Source organism: Durotheca rogersii (genome assembly GCF_024521655.1).
Source record: "Durotheca rogersii strain YMJ 92031201 chromosome Unknown GGS23scaffold_21, whole genome shotgun sequence".
NCBI lineage: Eukaryota > Fungi > Ascomycota > Sordariomycetes > Xylariales > Xylariaceae > Durotheca > Durotheca rogersii.
In genome coordinates this window covers 221,971-243,524 of record NW_026251252.1, presented here as the reverse complement: position 1 = coordinate 243,524, position 21,554 = coordinate 221,971, and the positions used below count along the sequence as shown (strand labels likewise).

General features: G+C 57.9%; 9 protein-coding genes across 9 annotated transcripts; 3 read left to right on the top strand and 6 right to left on the bottom strand.

Annotated features, from left to right (window-relative positions):
• Window positions 1-5,082: 5,082 nt before the first annotated feature.
• Window positions 5,083-5,850, bottom strand: GGS23DRAFT_579067 (uncharacterized protein). The gene has a single exon (XM_051517029.1). The coding sequence runs from the start codon at window positions 5,601-5,603 to the stop codon at window positions 5,115-5,117; it is 489 nt and encodes a 162-aa protein (XP_051369532.1). The 5' UTR covers window positions 5,604-5,850; the 3' UTR covers window positions 5,083-5,114.
• Window positions 5,828-9,646, top strand: GGS23DRAFT_579062 (uncharacterized protein). Its single transcript, XM_051517028.1, has 2 exons — window positions 5,828-6,236; window positions 6,310-9,646. The coding sequence occupies exon 2, from the start codon at window positions 6,364-6,366 to the stop codon at window positions 9,349-9,351; it is 2,988 nt and encodes a 995-aa protein (XP_051369531.1). The 5' UTR covers window positions 5,828-6,236; window positions 6,310-6,363; the 3' UTR covers window positions 9,352-9,646.
• Window positions 9,647-9,939: 293 nt separating this feature from the next.
• On the bottom strand, window positions 9,940-11,881 carry GGS23DRAFT_613335 (uncharacterized protein). The gene has a single exon (XM_051520562.1). It carries the CDS (start codon window positions 11,456-11,458, stop codon window positions 10,253-10,255), a length of 1,206 nt encoding a protein of 401 aa, XP_051369530.1. The 5' UTR covers window positions 11,459-11,881; the 3' UTR covers window positions 9,940-10,252.
• Window positions 11,882-12,103: 222 nt separating this feature from the next.
• On the bottom strand, window positions 12,104-13,861 carry GGS23DRAFT_579056 (uncharacterized protein). The gene is made up of 2 exons (XM_051517027.1): window positions 13,657-13,861; window positions 12,104-13,196 (listed from the first exon to the last, which is right to left on the bottom strand). The coding sequence occupies exons 1-2, from the start codon at window positions 13,741-13,743 to the stop codon at window positions 12,414-12,416; spliced, it is 870 nt and encodes a 289-aa protein (XP_051369529.1). The 5' UTR covers window positions 13,744-13,861; the 3' UTR covers window positions 12,104-12,413.
• On the top strand, window positions 13,208-14,557 carry GGS23DRAFT_211665 (uncharacterized protein). Its single transcript, XM_051511891.1, has 4 exons — window positions 13,208-13,420; window positions 13,492-13,525; window positions 13,750-14,090; window positions 14,232-14,557. Exons 3-4 carry the CDS (start codon window positions 13,888-13,890, stop codon window positions 14,299-14,301), a joined length of 273 nt encoding a protein of 90 aa, XP_051369528.1. The 5' UTR covers window positions 13,208-13,420; window positions 13,492-13,525; window positions 13,750-13,887; the 3' UTR covers window positions 14,302-14,557.
• Window positions 14,558-15,102: 545 nt separating this feature from the next.
• Window positions 15,103-15,738, bottom strand: GGS23DRAFT_599037 (cytochrome-c oxidase, subunit VIIa; the record flags this gene model as incomplete). Its single annotated transcript, XM_051518871.1, has 4 exons — window positions 15,103-15,187; window positions 15,338-15,368; window positions 15,560-15,602; window positions 15,715-15,738. 4 exons carry the CDS (start codon window positions 15,736-15,738, stop codon window positions 15,103-15,105), a joined length of 183 nt encoding a protein of 60 aa, XP_051369527.1.
• A 324-nt stretch (window positions 15,739-16,062) lies between these two features.
• Window positions 16,063-18,018, top strand: GGS23DRAFT_579032 (ribosomal protein L22). Its single transcript, XM_051517026.1, is given in 4 exon segments — window positions 16,063-16,307; window positions 16,394-17,077; window positions 17,096-17,275; window positions 17,381-18,018. 4 exon segments carry the CDS (start codon window positions 16,268-16,270, stop codon window positions 17,518-17,520), a joined length of 1,044 nt encoding a protein of 347 aa, XP_051369526.1. The 5' UTR covers window positions 16,063-16,267; the 3' UTR covers window positions 17,521-18,018.
• Window positions 18,019-18,268: 250 nt separating this feature from the next.
• Window positions 18,269-19,882, bottom strand: GGS23DRAFT_599035 (uncharacterized protein; the record flags this gene model as incomplete). Its single annotated transcript, XM_051518870.1, has 5 exons — window positions 18,269-18,358; window positions 18,725-19,147; window positions 19,209-19,465; window positions 19,530-19,719; window positions 19,799-19,882. The coding sequence occupies 5 exons, from the start codon at window positions 19,880-19,882 to the stop codon at window positions 18,269-18,271; spliced, it is 1,044 nt and encodes a 347-aa protein (XP_051369525.1).
• A 426-nt stretch (window positions 19,883-20,308) lies between these two features.
• Window positions 20,309-21,033, bottom strand: GGS23DRAFT_211512 (uncharacterized protein). Its single transcript, XM_051511890.1, has one exon. The coding sequence runs from the start codon at window positions 20,825-20,827 to the stop codon at window positions 20,345-20,347; it is 483 nt and encodes a 160-aa protein (XP_051369524.1). The 5' UTR covers window positions 20,828-21,033; the 3' UTR covers window positions 20,309-20,344.
• Between the last annotated feature and the right edge of the window lie 521 nt (window positions 21,034-21,554).

Here is a 21,554-nt window from a genome sequence, read left to right as displayed (position 1 = left end):
TGTGTGCATATACAGACCTACCTATTCTACATACCTCCCTTAGGTAGGTTCCCAGGCAGGCAGGCTGGTGTTTCGTTTCCGCTTCATCACAGGCTCCGATTGATAATACTGACCACATATATGTCTATATCGCCGAGGCCGTTACGAAGTTGGCGGAGTCGTAACCAAAGTTGCTCCTTGTTTAGGTCGAGTAAGATCGAAGGGACTTCCCCTTCCCCTTTTTCTTCGGTTTGACGAACGTGATCGAGCACTCGAGCGGTTTTACCTACGTCAAAACGTTGGCTGTATGTGCCATCAGAATGAACCCCGCGAGTATAGCGCCAGCCGTTCAGCCGCTCCAACAATGCAACGGTGACGGACGGGTGGTCGAATCTCTCGTTCGACTCGTCGCCTTCACCCGCAGTCTTGTCGTGTGCTTCCCAGGGCAGACCGCTGCCGCGGCCTCCTTTTTTTTTCTCTTGTGATTTTCCCATCCCGCCCACCCTGGTTTTTACCTCTCTTTTCTTTTTCTTCTCTCTCTCCCCCTCCCCTCCTCTTCCAGCTCCAGGTTTTCACCTCCCGCATCGAGACATGGCCCGATCCTCCCGCCCGCCCGCAGCGGGAATGATGATGTGTGGCTACGGCAACGCCCGTCCGCTCGTACATGATTTGCATCTTTGCGGTAATAATGTCCAGTTGTTCACTAGACAAGGGTTTGTCCGCCCGGTGATCGCAATCGGAACCCTCTAACCCCAGGCGAGCGGCACGGTCTTGACACGCGACTTTCAGGGAAGACCCAGGGAACACCAACACCCGACGATGCGAGTAATAGTACGTGTGTAGGAGGACGTACGCGTACTACGCCGTACAATAAATAGTAAACGTATACAGGCGCACACACACACACACGCACACGCACACCACACATATATACCCCTACCTCATTTAGGGCATTGCATGCGCATTCATAGACATACCTAGTGAAGGCAACGAATGAGACCTTTCTGCATTGCCCGTGTCATTCACCCATCTGCCTCCTCCGCTTCGAATTGCCGGTGTGGTTCGGTCAGCTTACGCGGTCAAAACCACCCCCGTTTACCGCCCATCGACGCTACGGATTCAACCCGCCGAAATCGACAACGGGATAACGCCAGTGAAGAGAGAGAGGGAGAGAGACGAGAACAAGATGGACCAGCCTATTCAATCCTTCGAGAAATCGCCGCTTGGCATAAGCTTCTTGCTCCGGGCCGTGAGGCATGGATCGGGATGTTCGTTCCCGTAGGATCCCAGGTGCCAAATCTGGACGTGCCATGCCATTATGCCCTCCTCGCGTGATAAGCCCCATCGCGCGGTGCAGAAGTCCTACGAGGGAATCTATGCGCCCGCGCTCGCGCCCGGGTGCATATATGCACATGCATGGTCGTAGATAGGTAGAGATCTCAAGTGTAGATGCCAATTCGCCGCGGTGTCTACTTAACTTATCTAAAACACCGACGAGCGCACGTCAGATAAGCACTAGCTTCATGTGCCTGAAGTCTGAAGATAGACGAGGCCACCAAACGAGATTGCTGGCTCTCCAGCGATCGTGGGGTTCGGGACGGAGAACGGATGGGCGCACAATATCGCAACGCAGCACATGCCCGAATCCATCCTCTCGCCCATCGACTGCATGGTTCTTTTACAAACCCTGCATCTCCTGGCATGTTTTTCCTCCCAAATGGTAGAAGTTGTGCCTGCCTACGTCAAGTTTGAGACGCAAGTTGGAGAGGCATGTAGGGCGGCCAATGGCAAGCGGCGGCGTCGAAGCAGAGACGAATTGGATGAGGCGACGGACTCGCCAGTCGCATCCAGGTTCTGATTCTGTCTCTGTCTCTTGTCTCGCCCGCCTTGTCTCTGCCCCCCTTCCTCCCGATATATTTATTGATAAAAAAGTCAACGGAAGAGGAGAGAGAGAGAGAGAGAGAGGGCTGCATTTGTCGGCGCTTAAACCCACACTTACCTGCCTATGAGTAGATGCATACCACCAATCTGTGCTACCTCCCGCCAGGCGTTTCTTGGACCCGAATGAGCATGCTACTGGGTGTTGCTATGATTCGTCGCAAACCCTCGAGTATCGTCGAGTCACGCCACGTCCGCCCAGCCAGGCCCAGCTGGCACCGGCGCAGCCTACCAATGCATAGCTAAAGATACGGCGGCGCTTTAAGCTTCCTCGCAGGCGAGCATTTGGAGAACCCGGTATGTAGTTTGAGGCGACGAAAAAGTTGATTTGGGGTATCCTATGCCGAGGAGTGAAACTATGCCCCAGGATGGTCAGGAGCTGGGCACCTAACCCACATGACTTGCGCGCAAGGGGCAGATGTATGGATAGATATGTATCTAGTGCCTGGCAGTCGGTCGTATCAGGCACCGCACAGTAAGTACACTAATGGCGATGTGGCGATCGGCGTGTTTCTGTTGAATTCTGCCGTGACCTCGGAGCAACCTGGCGAATATTTGCGGTAGCGGAGGATTGATGCCTCGCGCACCGTTTGCTTAGCTCGCACAGACAAGCTGATCATCTTATTGAGGCCTTGGCCGCGAGGGGAGACAGTTCGGACAGTACCGTACCATATCGAGTGGCTCCGGGTCTATGCTAGGCGCAGTATGGGGAGAGACGTATATATGGAGTTATGCACTCATATGGGTAGGAGAGGGGAGGGTCGATGACATAGGTACCTTTGCCTAGATATGGTTGGTAGACGAGGTCGGACGGGAGGCGGCGGATCTCGTCGTGGGAAATTGGTGCATACCACCGTCTCTCGTCGCCGTTCGCCCACCAGGCATGCCCGACTGTCGATCGTAAGCCGTGACGGGTACGGCGTGTGCCCGCTACGGCCAAACAGAGGTGTGAGACGCAGGACGACTCAGAGCATTATAGTCTGATCAGAGGCCGAATCGAGTCAAGGCTGGGTCGGTTGTGGATACGTCGGGGCTGGTCGTCGGGGTTGGTCGTGGGTCGCTGTATATGTTGCTCGAGACGACATGGTGCGAATGGGACCTGGTAGAAATAAAAATAAAACCGAAATCAAACCAAGAATAAAAATGGTAGGTTGCTGACGGATTGCACAGACAGACAACAGACAGACAGATGATACGGAGGCAGATAGGCAGATTATGCGCATTCGAGAGGTATGTCTGTATGCGCGATGTAGGTACTCATCGGCGGGATGGTACCTGTCTTTGCGGTACGTGTAGCGAGGTCTAGACCCGATTAGCGTAATCACGTTGACGGCCGGAGCAACCGCAATGGACGTCGACGGTGCAGATCCGCATTGACCGCGCTTTTCTCCTTCCCCCATCCGATTTCGCCGCAGATTACCGTGGTTACGTGAGCCCTGTACCTACGTGCCAGGCTGGCAGGTTTTTTATTTTTATTTTTATGTTCTGATACCTTGGCTTGCCGTGATCCTTGGGTACAGTTCTTGTTCGCCCTGTGATGGCTAGGTACCTCAAGGCAATAAAGGTAGGCAGGTATATCACCTAAGGTATCGGTACCTAGGTACCTCCTACAGTACATGTAGACATACCTGCCTGCCTGCCTAGGTACATATGAGGTCAGGCACCTGATCTGAGGGGAGGTGACGAAAGCGGGAGAGAGGCGCAGAGGCGCAGAGGGGAGAGGTACCTGCCTTAGTAAGGCGCGTCCAGGTCTACTACACGTAGGAGTAGGGGCGTAGGCAGGTGCGAAGGTGGGTTGACAACCCTTGACACACAGGCGGCAGGTGGCTTGGTTACACGGTGTACAATGCCGCCGGACTTTCCTCCGTGGCTACCTCACCTAAGCTCGGGCCTGGTTCCCACTAGCCCACTAATAGCGTGTTTAGTAATAGGCAATAATAGAGTGACAGGTCTCACTCATATCGAGTTGTCCCATCGTCCGACGGATGGAGACGAGCCAGCACCGAACCGCAGCGCACGATGCCTACCTACTCATACGCCTACGTAGTAGGTAAGCCAGCCGGGAAGGGCACCGCGCGTAGGCTACCTACCTGCCGCAGCGTACGGCGGCCGTGGACGAGGTCCTCTGCGCAGGGCCCGTACCTCTGTGGTAGGTACTCACAATACTCATAGTGCTCATGCGTGTAGTAGTAGTGGCAGCAGCAGAGGGTAGGAGATGCGAGAGCTTGGCCGGGCCACCCCGGCGACAGAAAAGGGCCTCTTGCAGAAATTATAGGCCGTCCCAAAATTGGGGCGGGAGGGGCTGGCTCCTGGACGGTGCTAGAGAAGGCGAGCTGGCCTTGTACTATTATTCGCCTACACCTACAAGTTTGGGTCCGTTTCCCTCTTCCTTCCACCCCGCCCTTTTCATGTCTTCATTTTCGATTTTGTCGAATACGGACCCGGGAATCAATCCCATCTCTCTGTCTGCTGAGCCCTCCCTGCCAGCACGCAGGTATTTTCTCTCTTTTCCTTCTCTCTCTCCACTCCTCCGTGGAGATGGACTCCTTCTCGAAGCCTGCCAGCCCACCCACCCACGGACCTGTCCCACTCGCCAGATCCCCTGTTCCTCGACTTCTCCTGCTCGCGCCCCTAATTCCGCCCACCCCCTTCCCCTCCAGTCTCCTCCCCTCCTCTTTCGACCCCACCACCCCTACCTGAGCTTTCCTCTTCCTCCTCCTCCCGGTCCCCTGCCGTTAAGATGGGACCCGAGAGATCCACCAGGAGAGGTACCTATGAGTATTCAAGTAAAATTATAGGTATGCGTACGAGGTGGTATACGCCTAAACGCAATCGACTTGCCTCTTCCGGTCCCCATCTCATACCACGTACATGCACGTATGCCGCGTAGGTTCGCATAGACCTAACGTGCTTAGCTGCACACCCGCCACGCATTACATGCCTATACTGCTATACTACATACTCATGGGACGTAGGTAGGTACCTCTACGCTTAGGTGCCTGCCAGGCCTGCCCACCTACCTAGGTACCTTACCTAGGTACCTACCTCCTACCTGTGCTAGATCCGTTAATTGGATGCTACACAGTGGAATGAATTCCGGCGCTTCTTCATCGTAACCATGAACGCGAACGCTGGTCTCTCCCCTCTCCCTCCCCCCCCCCCCCCCCTAGCTCGGCCGCTCGCTCGCTCGTTCTTTGTTATGCATCGTGTATGTATGCATCATGTATGTGGATGACTGATGGCGCATCTTCTTCTTCCCTAGTCCGTTGCCATCGTCGTCTTCCCTCTGCCCTGCTTAGCGCACACCTACACCGTCCGTCCCTACACGGAACAGAGGCAGACTTACACGCGCGAATCCCAGATCCAGATCCGGATACCTGTGGAGAGAGAGAGAGAAACGGGGGCACACGACAAGATCCTCCTCTTCGTCGCCGTCGCCATCGCCAGCTACGACTGCACGCCCATGCATCGCGTATCCATGCACGGATGCACATGATACCGCCGAGCTTACCTCTCTGTACATCGCCTTCTCCTAACGTCCACACACCCACCACCACCCTCGACGCCTTGACGTAGGTATACACATACATAAACGCATACGCACACGTACATACAGACCTGGACCTGGACCTGGACCCGGACCTGGACCTTGACCCTGCCCTGCCCTGCCCTATACTACCCTGCATGTTTCCTTTTTGGTTCTATCCCCATTTCCTATTTTCCAATTTCCATCCATACGGTCATCTGTCATACGTGAACCTATCTTCATCGCCTACATACGTAATATCGCGACTTATAAGCTGAGCTGCACCATACCTATACCTACCTGCCCAGCATACTTACTCAAAGCCTCACCCTCCCCCTCCGTTTGGTTTCTTTTTCCTCTTCCCCCCTTTCCGGCATTTATACACCTACCTACCTACCTACCTACCTAGGCACTACTCGGTTACTCCTACGTTGCCCAGTTCCCATCGAGCAGTCCTCTCTTCGTCTGGTTGGAGAGAGAGAGAGTGTGTGTGTGTGTCTAAGCATTCGCCAACCGCCCCGTCCGGTTTAATTTCGTGGTACTGGGTGGCATTGGTTCCTCCTTTAGTTCCCCCCCTCTCTCGGCCCACGACAACGCTTGCCCGAAGGCGGGTCGCCAAGTACAGTCCACACCTTAGTGAAGAGAGATCCGAGGATAGCCAGATCGTTATTTTCCTTCTGTCCCGCTCTTTACCCAGCAGCCTCCTGTCACTGGATCTCGAGGTTGCTACGACTTCCGAGCATGTTGTAGCGAGCGTCCGTCCGTCTATCTACTCCTTGCGCCAAACTAAATAGTAAGCTCGTCAACCACCCTACTGCCGGTCTCGAAAAACCTCACCACCCTCTGACTCGTGGATATACCAGCAGCCTCTCCAACACCCATAGCAAATCTCACTCAGATCATTAATACAAGCAGTCATAATGTTTTCCATAGATAGGGCGATGCTCCCGTCTTTGCCCACTCGGCGGGCTCTGATCGTGGTTGATCCCCAAAACGACTTCTTGGCTGAGGACGGTGCCCTACCGATCCAGATCCCCATAGATCTCCCGGAGCGGTTAGCGGGTCTGGTTACGGCGTTCCGCAAAGGCGGCGGCGATATCATCTGGGCCTGCAGCCAGTTCGAGACGTCGCGGTCTGTATTCGACGAACAAGTTCTCACCTTGGACCGATCGGGCAACCCCCGCTCGCCAGATCACGCACGAGGCCGTCGCCGGCAAGAGCCGCCGCAGACGGCATCGCCTTCCGAGTGTGCGGAAGCCTTTCTGACGCAGGAGAGTGCAAAGGCGCCGATTTGCGTCCGGCCGGGCACCTCCGGCATAGAGATGCACCCCATCGTGAAGGAAGCCATGGGATCTAGGGACCACACGATCGTCAAGTCGTACTACTCGGCCTTTCGATCGGAGAACCTGCTTCGGGTGCTCCGGACGAGACTGGTCACGGAGCTCTTCATCTGCGGGGCGATGACGAACACCAGCATCATGGCTACCGCCGTCGATGCCGCGAGCCACGGATACACCATCACCATAGTCGACGACTGCTGCGGCTACCACAACGTGATGCGGCACCGCGCTGCGCTCAAGCAGATTTCGAACATGACAGGCTGCGCCATGCTCCCCGCAGAGACCGTCCTAGCGTCCTTCAAACCGAAGCCGAAAGTCTCGAGGAGGCCAGGCGATAGGCCGGCAACTTCAAGCGGCAGGTATCCTACCGTACGTCGCCCTGCCGGGGGGAAGGACGATTCCCTTGCGTCCTCAACCTCACAAATCCAATCGTCGTTTGAAAACCTGTCGCTAAGTGCTAAGCGTGCAGACGATGATAATCCCGACCTTCAAGCACCTGCGCCAGATCCAGCACCATCGCTTCAACCCCTGGTGAGACCTGTAGCGTTGACAGACGAGAAGAGCGGCAACGAATCAGGGACGAGTTCCTCAGCCACAAAGCCCGGCGCGGCGAGCTCCGAAAAATCTCAGAAGACTTTAGAAGATGATGAGTCACAAGGTAAAGGTGAACAGGATAATAAAGATGACGCGCCAACCCCGGCGCGGGATAAGAGGTCATCACTGCCGAATCCCCAGGGAGATGAGATTATCACGAGCAACACATCCGACGAGCCGCAATCACCCGAGCAACGAGCCACGCTCACTCCGGACCCGCCCGTAATTCAGAGCGACCATACCAGTCCACCAGAAGAAAAGGACGATCCCAGCACGCCAGAGGGGACCCCTAAACTGCCGGACGCGACAGGCCGAGCGCCTAGCGACGAAGGTACAAAGAGAGAAGAGGCGCCAGCAGAGACTCGAAAAACCGAAGTTGAAAACAGTGGCGCGATGACCTCCCATGACGCAATTACCCCGAGCGAGAGCGGACCTCTCTGCGAAGGTGATACAAAAGTCATGTACGAGGTGCTGCCGTCGCCGTTATCCGAGAATATCTTCGAACGAACAAGAGACGAGGTGCAGTGGCAGCGGATGTCGCACCAGGGCGGTGAGGTACCCAGGCTTGTGGCTGTTCAGGGGCAGGTCGACGAGGATGGCAGCATGCCGATCTACCGTCACCCGGCAGACGAATCGCCGCCGCTGTTGCCATTTTCCCCCACAGTACTGGAGATCAAAAACGTAATTGAGAAGCGGCTAGGTCACCCTCTCAATCATGTCCTCATACAGTTCTACCGCGACGGCAAGGACTATATTTCGGAACATAGCGACAAGACCCTCGACATTGCTAGGGGTAGCTTTATCGCGAACGTTAGCCTAGGGGCAGAGCGGACCATGACATTCCGTACCAAGCGACGGCCAAAAACGAAGGCCGAAACGGAGCTAGAAACCGCGCCCGATGCGCCCAGACGACAGATTGAACGAACACGCTTGCCTCACAACTCCCTCTGTAGAATGGGGTTGGCTACCAATATGCGATGGCTCCACGGTATCCGCCAGGACAAGAGAATGGATCGCGAGAAATCAGCCGAGGAACTGGCGTATGGTGGCGGCCGCATCTCATTGACGTTCAGGCAGATAGCAACGTTCCTGGACCGAGAGAGCAGGGTCATATGGGGGCAAGGTGCTACGGCGAAGACGAGGGAAGCTGCGAAGCCGGTGGTCAATGGACAGACGCAGGAGGCCGTCAAGATGTTGCAAGGGTTCGGCAGGGAGAACCAATCGACCGAGTTCGACTGGGACGAGTTCTACGGCGGCGGGTTTGACGTGCTGCATATCTCTGCTTCCCCTCGGCTGTTCTTATCGTCGGACCCCGTGGCGAACATGCGCATCCAGCTGATGCTGGCCGAGTATAAGGTCAACTACGCGAGAGGGAGTATGTCGCCGCTCTTCCGCTGGAAGGAGGGAAAGCCCGCGAAGGATCCCGGGACAATCCCGAGTGACCTGCCCATAAAATTCGTCGACAACGATTCCGCGAGGACGACTGTACAGGGCGAAGTCGCCATCATGTCATACCTAGACCGCGCCTACAGCCAAGCCGGACAAGACAAGCTATCTAGGGAGGACCAAGAAAAGCAAGCTGCTAGGTTCCAGCAGGGAATAGACCTCTTATCCAAGCGACGGGCCGATCCGGATGGCGAACGGATTAAGCACGAACTGGCCATCTGGGAGGGGTACGCTGCCGAGGGCAACGATTTCATCGCAGCGTCGACCATGACGCTAGCTGACTTCGCATTCTGGCCAGTCCTTCACGACATCATCGGGACGCCGGGGCAATCCGAGTTTGCGGGCGACGGACAGACATTCGAGAATTTGAAAAGATACCACGAGCGCATCAAAACAAGGGGATCGGGACAAAAGGTCTTGGCAGCCAGTGCGGAATGCTCCCGAGAGAGATCCGGTGGAGGTACCCCCGAGACCACTGCCCCTGCCCCTGCTTCTGCTTCCGCCCCTACCTCTCCGACTTCTGCCTAATAGTGACATTTTGGTCTGGGGTCTCAGGAAAGAAAGGCGAGGCTGAGGTTTGGTTATTTTGATTTTGCATTATAACGGGCAAGGGGGTGTACGTAAGAAGGGGCATTTGCATGGATGAGCGCGCATTGGTGTCTTTTTTTTTCTTTTTCGTTTGAGCATAGCATCGGATGGGTGGGTAGCACGGTTGGGTCTAGTCGATTTATATAAGACGGGAGGGGAGGATGTGCACAGGGGCGGAATTGGTGGTTCAGTAATAAGGGGGAGTTAAGAAATCATATCGTACATCTCAGAGAGAGAGACCCGAAGTCCGTTGCCGTACGCGTGCTATGCATCCTCGCCCTGATGTGCTATGTCCCGCGCCTCTTGCGAATACGAGTAGACCTGCTGCTAGCTGGAAGGGCGATTCTGCGCGACGGAGACGGTCCTGGAAAGATAGTAGCATTGGAGGGACAGGTGCAGGTGCATCTATTGTGGTTTGAGCAGCACTCATAAAAAATAGCACACGCCGTTGGTCCCCCCAAAACTCCCCCCGTTCCCATACGTAGACGCCTTAGAAACCCCGTACGCGCTCTCTCCCTCTCCCCTAAATACAGATCCCCCGTCCACCCCGGCCCTCGTCCCTATCTCCTTCTCCCTCTCGAGACGTCGGCGGCCGCAGCTCGCGAGGGGACGCAAACAAGGGGATTTTGCCTCCTTTCTTTTTCTTCTTCTTTCCTTCGGCCGCACAAGCCGCCATGCGTCGTGGCGGAGAGGCGAGCAGGGCGATGGGACGAGTCAGGCCGCCAACACCGACAGCCCGGTTCCTGCACGGACCGGCCGCGCCGTGCTTGTCCCGCGGCCCCGCGAGAGCCGGTGTGACACGTGCGACGCACGCCCCTAGCCCGATCGCGCCGTCGCCGAACTAGGCAGCCGGCTGGCCGTAGCGCATCATGTAGCTCTCGAGGGTGGCGCCGGTGCCGGCGCCGGGGTCCGGTGCGTCGGCGTCGGCGGCGCTGCCAGCACCGGCGCCGGGGCCGCCGCCGCCGCCGCTCTGCAGCACGATGGTGGGGCGGTGGGCGACGACGTCGAAGACGATGGCGGGCTGGGGGCGGGCGGGGTCGGCGGCGGCGGGGGGGAGCTCGACGTCGCTGATGGAGAGGGCGCGGAGGATGTGGCGGTCGACGCGGTCGAGGTCGGGGTCGGGGGCGTCGCCGCGGAGGTAGGCGGCGACGCGGGGGGCGGGGAGGGCGGCGGCGCGGGCGAGGCGGGCGATGGCGGCGCGGACGCCGGCGTTGTTGTCGCGCTGCCAGCGGCGGTAGCTGGCGACGGTGTGCATCTGGGCGGGGGGGGTGGCGGCGTGGTTGTGGGCGGGGTCGAGCACGTCGACGAACCAGCGGTCGCCCTCGCGCTTGAGCAGGCGGACGACGGCCCGCCAGGCGCAGCCGCACTTGCGGCTCTCGCGCCGGCGCTCGCCCGTGCTGTGCGACACGAACTCGCTGCCGCCCCGGTCGCACGTGAAGTCCTTGCGGATCACCTCCCCGTCCGGGTCGTACCGCCCCGACGCCAGCTTCTCCTTCACCGTCCGCTTCTGCGACACCCCGTACCCCGACGTGAACACGTGCAGCTGCAGCGCGAACACCGCGTCCTCCGCCGTCGCGTACGGGCCCTTGTTCAGCGGGTGCGGCCTGTGCTGCTCCTCCTCCGGCGGCCGCCGCGCCGGCGCTGCCGCCGGTGGGCCCGCTGCCGAGCCCTGGTACTCGCGCGCCGCCGCCGACTTGGGCGGCCGCCCGACGCGCCGCCGCTTGGCCTGCGGGGGCGTCAGGGCGCCGTCGCCGGGGGCGCTGCGGACGTTGCCGCTGCTGCTGCTGCCACTACTGATGGCTCCGCCGCCGCCGCCGCCAGTGTTGCTGGCAGCGGGCGCGCCGGGCAGCGAGGCCGAGGCGTCGTGGAGCCCGTTGGCGGGCGGCAGGATTGGCGGGCGTGGGTACGCGGGGGCGGGCGCGGCGGCTTGGAGCGGCTGGCGGTGGTGGAGCTGGTGGTGCTGCGAGGATGCGGCGGCGGCGGCCTGGAGGGCGAGCTGGTTGTACTGCTGGATAGGGGCCAGGGAGCCGTACTGGGACGAGGCCATGGCGCTGCTGTATCTTTCTTTGTGCTTTCTCTTGCTTTTTTATTTTATTACAATATGGCATTCGTCTTTGGGCCCCCTTTTTTTCCTCGTCGCGATCGTGGTGCGAGCCGATATGACGCTGTTACATCGTCCTGCTCGTTGCAGTTAACGCCTCTCTTGCGATTCCTGGCGCCCCCCGTTTGGATTTCTTGGGCTGGTCCGTTTTTTTGTCTCGCTAAGGGACGGGACGGGTTGTCGATGGATTCCACCGATTAGGGAGGTGAGCTAGACCGTCTGTGTATGCGCGCTGGGAGGATCTGGTGACCGTACGAATACGTCGAGGAGACGTGGAGTTGGTGAGGAAAGTTGCCAGATTATGCGGAGGCGATTAGTAATTATCGATTCACGGGCTAATTACCTACGCTGGCAATGCCATAGGCGGGGTTGCTATGCGAATATACGTGTATGGTGTATACAGAGGCCGCCTAACGAGGTGCCCAGCTTTCGATTCGCGGAGGGGATGCATACATCCGGATTGCATGTAGGCAGCATAGTAGCTCGTGTATCCCGCAATGAGCCTCGCTTATGCAATAAATGTAGTCCCTCCTATTCAGACGGTTTGATATTGATCTACTGATGCCAGATTCCACGGTCGACCAGGACGCTACAACCTCTACCACCCATCCTCACAACCCGCCTCAATCCTGTCTAGTCCTCTATATGGCAGCTTGGGCATATCTCAATGAATATGGTGGATTTTGTCCCCGACTACTGATGGGTGATGTCCGTCGCTCTTTAGAAATATTTGGTTCTAGGTAGTGACTATTCTGCGGTGATTTGCATGGGCTAATGTTATCTATCATATTTGTATCTGTGCCGCCACCGTTTAAGCCGGTCACCACGAACAAGTTATATTGCCCGCATTGGTTGACTATGCTGTGTCTAGGCCGGCCCTGACTCCGTGTGCATGGTCTACCTAAATATCTTTCCACGCGTAACTCCCGACCTGGGAGCTCGCCACCCAGCCGGCCGCATCGACGACCCGCTGCCGGCGCTCCCTGTCGCGCAGGGCTTCCTCAATGCTGATTCCGGGGGGGAAGCCGGGGACCTCTTCGCGCTCGACACGGAGCCAGCCCTTCCAGTCGGCGTACACGTCGCCCCTGCTGGCGATGCCGGCGCCAGCAACAGCACCGCTGGCATTGGCACCTGCACTCGCACCCGCACCAGGGGCATTAGAACCGCCGCCGATCACGACGGTGCCCCACCACTCGCGTGCGCGGCTCCCGTGCGCCCCGTACACCATCCACTCGCTGGCCGCGGCCACAGCGGCCCGGACATGCTCTTGGCCCTGCGGTGGGCGATACACGTAGACGTGGCGCAGGTCCGGGGGCAGCGCGGGATAGCTGGTGCTCGTATTAGTACTATCACCACTACCACCACTACCGCCAGCGGCGGCGGCGGCGGTGGTGACGGCGGTAACAGGTAGGTGGTGAGAGGCGATTAGGCGGGTAACATCAAAGCGACCCTCGGTATCGACGACGGCGATAGCGTAGCCGTGCGGCTCGGCGATCAGGGTCGATACCAGGTGGTACAGCAGCGGGAGGTAGCGGCCGCTCACGGAGAGGACCGGCGGCGGGGCGGACTGGGTGGCCCGGTGGTAGCGGCCCGCTAGGCTGGCAAGCGCCGGGATGGGTATGTGTGGGCGGATGCCAGGATTTGGCGAGGGACCGGCGAGTTGGAGGCGGAGGGAGTCGAGGAGCTGCAGATGTAAGTGTTGGTGGTTAGTAGGTGGTTAGGCCGTGTTGTAGTGGGGTATTTGGCTGGAGTTGGATGTTGGGTTTTCGCCTTTCTTTTATGTGGTTTTGTCTAAAAAGAAAACCCCCAAATTCAGGACGGCTCTCAGAATATTGTAAGGAGAGGGTCAGAGGGTCGTGTATGAAGGACGAACGAGCATAAAAGAGTAGACTTGAGAAGAGAAGAAAGGTGAGAGAGAAGAGAGAGACAGGGACGCCGATACGATAAGAGAAGTTATGACGCGAATTGACACCCGACAGCTTATATACCTACCCCCCTGCGTTCTTGCAATAGGTAGGTACCTTTCAACACACCCTCACCACACCACCCCATCATCGCATCGCATCTTCCCACCCACACACCCACACACACACCCCCTCCCTTTTCTACCGTCCCCTGGGAAATCAATTAGCTACGAGACGTACCTCTTCCAAGCTGGTCTCCTCGATCTCGCCAAGCACCCTCGCGCTGACCTGCCTCGCCGCTGCTCCTGCCGTCGTATGGTCCATCATCGCCAGCCGGCCTCCGTCGTCCGTATGCGTGTATCTACGTCCCTAGTGCGCGCCCCCACTAGGTAAACCCGGTGTGATCTCGGGTGAAGCTCCGCAGAGAGAGAGAGAGAGAGAGAGAGAGAGAGAGAGAGAGAAAGTGAGCGGATGGCGCCGCCGTGCCGCGTCTTCCCGGCCTCGCAGCTCGAGTCCGAGATCCAGGTGGACAGCGGCTGCGCGCGCAAGGGCGGCCCCGTCGACCTGGCCGCCTGCGAGCTCTTCTCCCTCCTGCAGTACGAGTGCCAGATCGACCGCCCCGAGATCGCCGAGAGCCCCGTGCGGTGCTGGCCGGTGCAGCGGTGGTTTCGCCGGTGCGTCGCGCACAATGTCTTGCGCTTCTTTTTTTTTTTTTCGTTTTCCCTTGCTTTCCTCTTTCTCTCCCTTTATTCGCCCGGCCGGTTTTACCTCCCAGGAGAGTTGGGAGAGAGCGCTAGCTGATCCCTGAGCTGCAGATGTCGCGATAAGAAGGGCGCTTTTATGGTCGAGACGACGGCGTGGGAAGCGAGTCACAAGAATGGATGACTCGGAAGCTGGCCGATCGATGGTGGGGGAGGGGAAACTGGAGAGTGGGCGAAGGAGGAGAAATGGAGAGAGGGAGAGGGGGGGGGGGCTTGATAATGGCCCATCCATAACCATCAAAAATGCTCAAGTCAGAAGAGAGGACAGAGAAAAAGAATAAACTAGCACATGGTTTTGTATAAGCATTGACAGGTAAATATATACTGTAGAAAATAAAAATAAAAAGAAATAAGAGGCATTGAGACAAGAAATGAATCAATTCAAGAAAACGCCCTCCCCCCTCGGTGCTGATACTGTGACGATAGCCCTGTTATAGGTATATGAATACACCCATTGGCAATACCTTCATTGGCACCCTCTATGGTACTCTCTCTCTTTCTCTCTCCTTAAAACCTGCCTTCGCCTACGGACAAGGAACAGCTATTATTCATCCGACGGCGCCGACGCATAGGTAGGTATATCATAGATCTCGCACGGATTCCGCATGCTCTTCACAAAATAAAGAAAACGCCGAGGAAAACTCTGTATTCGACGAGCGGGTGCTCAGGAATTCGTATAATACAGTCGACCACCCTAGCTATCGAATCGTGCCTGTCCTCTGGAAAGCATCTTCACAACATCCTAGGAGCGAGGGGGGTAAAAAACAGTCAAAGGACTTGTCCTACGTCTAGTCTTGCGTTTCCTCTGGCTCCGCACTCGACCTGTTCATGGCCTGTCTTCTTCTCTCTCTAACTCTCATCTTCACACGCCAGTTTTTCTTCCTTCATCTTCTTCCCCTTCTCGCTTCGCGCCACGCTCATATCTCTAGACAGCTCGAGCGGCCCGGTCCGCCTCTAGTTTCCTGTAGAAGGCGTCTCGCGCGTGGGTGCGCGGCATGTGGAAGCCGTGCCTAGGACGCAGCCGCGGTTAGCTGGGTAGCCCCGCCAGTGGCCGTGGGGTAGCGCGCGTCGTCTACGCCGCCAAACTATTCCTCGGCGGCGGACGAGGGAGGGCCGGGAAGACGAAGGGGAGTGAGTGTATCGCGAATGGGGCTGCGTACCAGAATAGGGTGCCGAACGTCACGCCAAGTCCTGCTCTTCGTGTCAGCCCGGGATCCTGGCGCAAAGCCAATCCCCGGCCCAATTCGTTCGGGGGGGGGGGGGGTTGGCAATGAGAACGGAGCTATCGGGAAACGCTGGCGGGCAAGTTGTTGTCGTAGCGTATAGCCGCGCCTAGTGCGATTGACGATGCGTAACCGAAGGTGCACAGGAAGGCAACGTACCAAGCGCAACACTGATGTCGGTGATGAGGCCTCGTCGGAGCATCTGGAGTAGGCGAGGGATTAGCACCGCAGAGTCGCGCGGGGAGGAAGAGGAGATAAGAGGGGAAGATGCGCCGCAGCGATTTCTCCACAGGGCACCGAATTCGGGTCCTTACGCCGGTGATGGGCTTGATAGCCATTGTGACGGGTAGCTTCGGTGCGAAGTAGAGGGGAGGTTGCTGGCGCGCAGGTGAAGGCGGGAAAAAAAAGTTGGATCGGCAGCGGGTGCGAGGAGAGGAGGACGTGAGTCTCTGATTTTCGGGATTGAGGGTTGCAACTGGGGAGAAATGGGCTGATGATGGCCGATAGACGACGGGATGGGTGGATGGGAATTCGCGCGGCCTCTGATTGGAGCACCGGCAATGTGAAATCACGTGAAGAGAGCTATTGCTCGATTAGCTCATTTTTACGCATAGCATCTATACAAGCATACCTGGGCATCTTATTCATGTACGGAGGAGGTACATACCTACGGCACAGCCCGGCGAATCCCCGGCGGCATTCCCTCTCTCCCCTCGTGTCTCCCATTCGACATTTTCCGACGAGTCGCGATACCATAGCCGTGTGCCGCGTATATCCTCCTCTACATAGCTGCACTCCTGGCCAGAGACAGCGTCAGACCAGCTTCATCCCCCGAAAACCAAGCTCGCAGGCTTGCACGTCGCAGCCATGAGCCTACGCCTACCGGCCCGGCAGGTCGTCCAGACCGGTAAATCCACTCCCCAATTCCGCCCGCGGCCGAGCTAGAAGCTGATGCGAGATACTCTCTTCCCCCCCCCCCTCTCTCGGATGCAGCCCGGGCCGCCACGGGCAAATCACCGTCGTCGGCGGCGCTCCGCCTGCTGCCGCGCACGCAGCGCCGCAGCGCGTGGTTCTGGGGCAACAAGGCGGGCAAGAAGAAGGACTCGTCGCCGGCGTCGCAGCAGTCGGAGCTGTCGAAGGAGCTCTCGCGGCGCGAGCGCGAGCAGTTGGTGGCGGCCCGCAACATGGACCGCACGGGCGGCGCGTCCATCTTCGACGAGGAGATCAAGGAGTCGGAGCGCAAGCTCGAGGCGGAGGGCGACGTGGGCGGGCCGCCGCCGCCGGGCGGTGAGGGGCAGGGGCAGCAGCGCCCGCCGCCGTCCATCACCGCCGGCACCCAGATCAAGGAGCACATGGAGATGGCGCTGGACCCGGACCCGCGGTGGCGCGTGCGCTACACGAAGCGCAAGGTGATGCAGATGATGCGCGGCGGCGACCGCATCACGCGCGAGCAGCGCATCCGCATGACGGAGAAGGAGCACCGCAGCAAGAGCACGCTGATCGGCACCAGCCCCAAGAAGCTCGTGATGCTGGCGCGCCAGATCGCCGGCAAGACGCTCGACGACGCCATCACGCAGATGCGCTTCAGCAAGAAGCGCCCCGCCCGCGACGTGCGCTGGCAGCTGTCCGAGGCCCACGACCGCGCCGTCGCCGCGCACGGCATGGGGCTCGGCGCCGGCGCCGGCCCCGCCGCCAGCGCCCTCCAGCTCGACCGCCCCCGCGAGATCCAGACCAAGGACGGCCGCCGCATCACCGTCACCGACCCGACCCGCCTCTACGTCGACCAGGCCTGGGTCAACAAGGGCCCCTGGCGCGGCGTGCGCATGGTCTACCACGGCCGCGGCTACCGGTCCGCCCACCGCCGGCCCACGGCTAGTAAGTAGTGAATTTTTTCTTCCTCCTCTTCTTCTTCTTCTTCTTGCCGATTCCTGCGCTTGGTGTAACCGCGACAACACTAACATCGCACCCCTCTCTTGCTAGGCATCTCGATCGTCCTCAAGGAAGAGAAGACCCGGATCCGGCAGCACGACGAGCGCGTCGCGAAGGAGGCCCGCAAGGCCCCCTGGACGCACCTCCCGAACCGCCCGGTCACGGCCCAGCGGCCATACTACAGCTGGTAGCGCACGAGGGGGGGCGGCACGGGATGAGGCCGGAGGAGAGAGAGATAGAGAAAAGGAAGAAGAAAAAAAAGGGGGAAGGCGAGAAAGGATGCGATGCGCAGCACATCCGTAGACAGGGCGCGCCGCGACCCAACCTCGCCCGGCTGGCCCTCTCGGGGCGGAAGCGAACTGGGCCGGCGCGGCGGAGGAGGAGAGCGTATCCGCGTATACGCGCGCGCCGCTCGGTAGCATTGTACCATATATCCATACATGCATGCACACATAACACACCCTCAAGCACAATGCGAGAGGCGGGGAGAGAGAGAGGCATTGCACTCGAGGAATCAATTCAAACTCGCTCCGGCCCGTGTGAATCCCGCATTGGGCGCGAAACACTGCCTATCCTCTGCTTAGACCTCGACTTGGTGCTCCTCCCCTTCTTTTTTCTTACTCTTCATATCTAGGTACTTAGTTCCCTCCCTCCCTCAACCTCGACGGCGGCACTTGGCTCCGAAATGCTCACCGTCGTATATACCTAAGCTTCTTCCACACGCCACCGCCACTGTCTTCTAGTCGACGGAACCCAGACGCGTCCGGGACAGCTGGGGCCGTTCGTCTAGACTATCATTAGTGATTACCTACCTCTTGTGGTGCTCAAGTTCGCAGCCCGTAAAGATGTAAAAGTACGACATCATCGGCAAAATAGGGGCACAATACGTCTGATAGTAAATAGCAAATTTATCTCATTCAGGATACACGTGGTCCTATGCTACATCTCGGGGTTTCCACCTATTGTCCAGCCGTAATCACCAACACTCGTGTCCGGCCGGCTCACGGCGGGTAATTGTGCGACATGGAACTAGTACATGACGATCAAAACCGTTGGGCTCCCCGTTCTCTTCTCAGGTGGCGTTGGAGACGGTGGCACAGGTCGCGCGAAGGTTGGGAGATGCCACCAAGTAAGCCCCCACACAAAGACACCAAGTAAGCCCCCACACAAAGACGATTCTCAACTTCCTCATGACTGAGTTATCCTCACTGCCCTACTGAACTCGGAAAATGCATTCACAACTTGAACAAAAAAACGGGCCGGAAAATACTTCGGAAAGGGGGGGAATAGAAGTGGGGGCGAAAGGGACGAGAAACAGGCTCGAATGCACAAGAGCTCAACCTAAATCATAGTTCGAGGCTGGGTCTGCGGCACCATATCCTCATATCGCCTCACATTCGCATCCAGTTCAGAAGAGTAAGAGCCGACCGACGGCGTATACGCTCGCTGGGGCGATCGTTTTGACCGGCCGCTTTCGCTCGACTGCGGCGACGGCGTAAAATTCGTCGAAAGGGTTGCCTCAGCTCGGCGGGGATTATCCGCGTACTGTCGTCCGGATCCAGGAAGAGGTTCCGAGATCTGCAACGACGGAACGTCCGCGGTCGCCCTCTTCTTCCTGCGGCTTAACCAGATAAAGAGCAAGAAGAGAGCGGCAAAGACTACCACGACACCGACACCAGCGCCAATACCGGCTTTCGCAGCAACGCTGAGGCCCTCCTCGCTGGCGGACGAGACCACGTTAGGCTGCTCTGTAGACGATGTAGCTCCGCCCTGCGTGGCCGAACTAGACCCGGTAGCAGTGAGAGAGGGCGTCGACGACTGAAGTGGAGAAATTAGCCATTAGGTCCCACTCGAAGAAATTGTCAGTCTAGTTACATACAGAGGTGAGAGTGGGTTCAACGGCCACCGAAGTCGAACTAGAAGCACTTGGTTCCACACTCGCAGCACTCAAGGCTTCAGAGGATGCTGTCTCAGATGACGAGACAGCGCTTGGAGGACTCGGCTCGGGTGTGGCCGTTGCTGTCTCTGCAACCGTAGCCGAAGACGTAGGCTCGGGTGTGGCAGTCGGAGCTTCCGGCGTAGCGGGAGGTGTAGTAGGGGTAGGGGCTGGTAGAATTCCAGCTGCCTGGGATGCGGCTACAACGACATTTTGATCAACAGAGAGCCCCTTCGGTAACTCAGCTATATTCGGCCTACTTACCGGCACATTGCTGAGCACCGACTCCCTCAGCAATCGGAATCTGGGCGGCTGCCTCTTGCGGACACGCCTGGTTGATACAGTCTCGGATGCCGTCAACGTAAGCGGTAGTCTGGCCGCAGACACACAGTTTATCTCCTAGAGCACATCCGAGGTCGGCCGCATTCAAGAAAACACCGTCGATGCAACCAGCCTAATACGCCAGCCATGACGTTAGTCATATAATCTCAAATACTGGGAATAAGCCCTTTTCCGAGATCAGGTTCACTCACCGCGCAAGGAGAAGCTGGGCCGTCCTGGGCGCTGCCCTGGCCCAGGAAAAGGGCGGCAAGAAACACGGCAGCGGGAAACAACATGGCGTCGATAAGGTTAGGCGGTAGCCTTTATGACGAGGCAGGGCCGATATATGGCAATGCCGGCGTGATCAGGGGGTAAATCTAGAAAAGAAGTCGATCGCGGGGGTATCTCGGTTTAAAGAGGGCCAAACTGGCTGGCCCGGTTGCTGAAGAAATAATGAACAACGAAGAGAAGAGGCCTGTGAGATGATGGAGGTTACAGTGCCACAAAGCAGCCCATGACCGTCATGCGATTCGGAAATAAGTCGTGTCTGCCGAAATACGGACAAGGTCGAGGTGGAAGTCGAGATACGGGATCGACCAGTTCTCGGCTCGCGCGAGGTAATCGACCCCAAGGTCACACAGGTTCGTACGATCCGTATATAAAAGCCTCGACGGTCTCGAAGTGAACCTTGAGAGGAATTTTCCCAAGTTTCGGCGATCCCAGAAACTTCCAGAGATCCCACCCTATCGGTTTCGTTCCTAGCTATGGCTTGGGCGATGGTCGCAACGGGGTCGAGATAGGCCCCCTTCCAGACAGTTATAGATCAAATCAGGCGTCGGCGCCACAGGAGGCGTTTTTGGCGTGTTTGATACGCCCAACCCAACCGTCAGATAGACAAGTCGAGCGAGTGCGCACGAGAAGCGGACGGGGGAAGAAGAGAGGAGATAGGTGAAGGAGTGGACGTAGTAGGTGTCTACAAACGAATGGAGCCCAGCCGGCAACTGAAGGTGGAACGGGAACAAGAACGGGAGCGGGAATAGGAACGAGGGAGTGGAAGGAGTGTAAGTAGAAAGAAACGAAAGTGGTGTCGAGGCAGACGGATAGATTAGTAGGATCCCGCACCAGCTGGGGGTGATGTCGAAGCGAGGAGGTATAATAGAGAGGGAGGGAGAGGTAGAGAGAGAAAGGTAGAGAGAGTAGAGAGCGGAGAGTGAGCGCGAGAGAGAGAAGAGGAAGAACATGAGAGGACCGGGGGGGTACGTAGGGTACGTAAGAAAGGCCCTACTAGAGGAAAGAGCGAAGGCGAAGGGAACCAGTCCGTCCGTCGCGGTGTCAAAGGGAAGTCGCGGATCGATCAGGAAGGTTGCTGAAGGAAAGCACGAACGACGATTGGACGAGGCGGAAATCCCAAGCAACTACTTGAGGGAAGTATCTCGGGACTTGTCTGACAGTTTTAGGGGGGGGGGGCGGACGGTTTGCTAGGTATCGCGGGAGGTACGCAGCCAGGTACCCGGCTCCTTCGTCGTGCCCAGACTCTCAACCTCAAACGGCTACGAGCGCGCACAGGTACCGGGCGCGTCGAAACGACCTGTCCGGGCTGTGTGAAATGCGACCGATTTCAGGTATCTCGAATTATTCAAATACCTAAATACCTAAATATACGCAAGGGAAGCAACATGTACAACATCGGGGGCCACCGCAGCAAGCGCCGCCACTTGCCTACAGCCCCCCGCGGTGACGCCGCGTATAGGAAATACCAGGTATCTATAGGTTTCGGCCGGAGGGGCAATCGAATACTTACTGATGGAAAATGGGGGCGAACAAGCGGCGCAAACAGCTTGCAGAATATTCCTGCAGTGTCTGCATGCGAAGGCGTTTGTCAAGATGCTGAAGGGACCTCGGACAGGCGTCGGATTGCATGGGGGGACCAGGTATAAGCCAGCCGCCACGATCCATTGGATACCAACA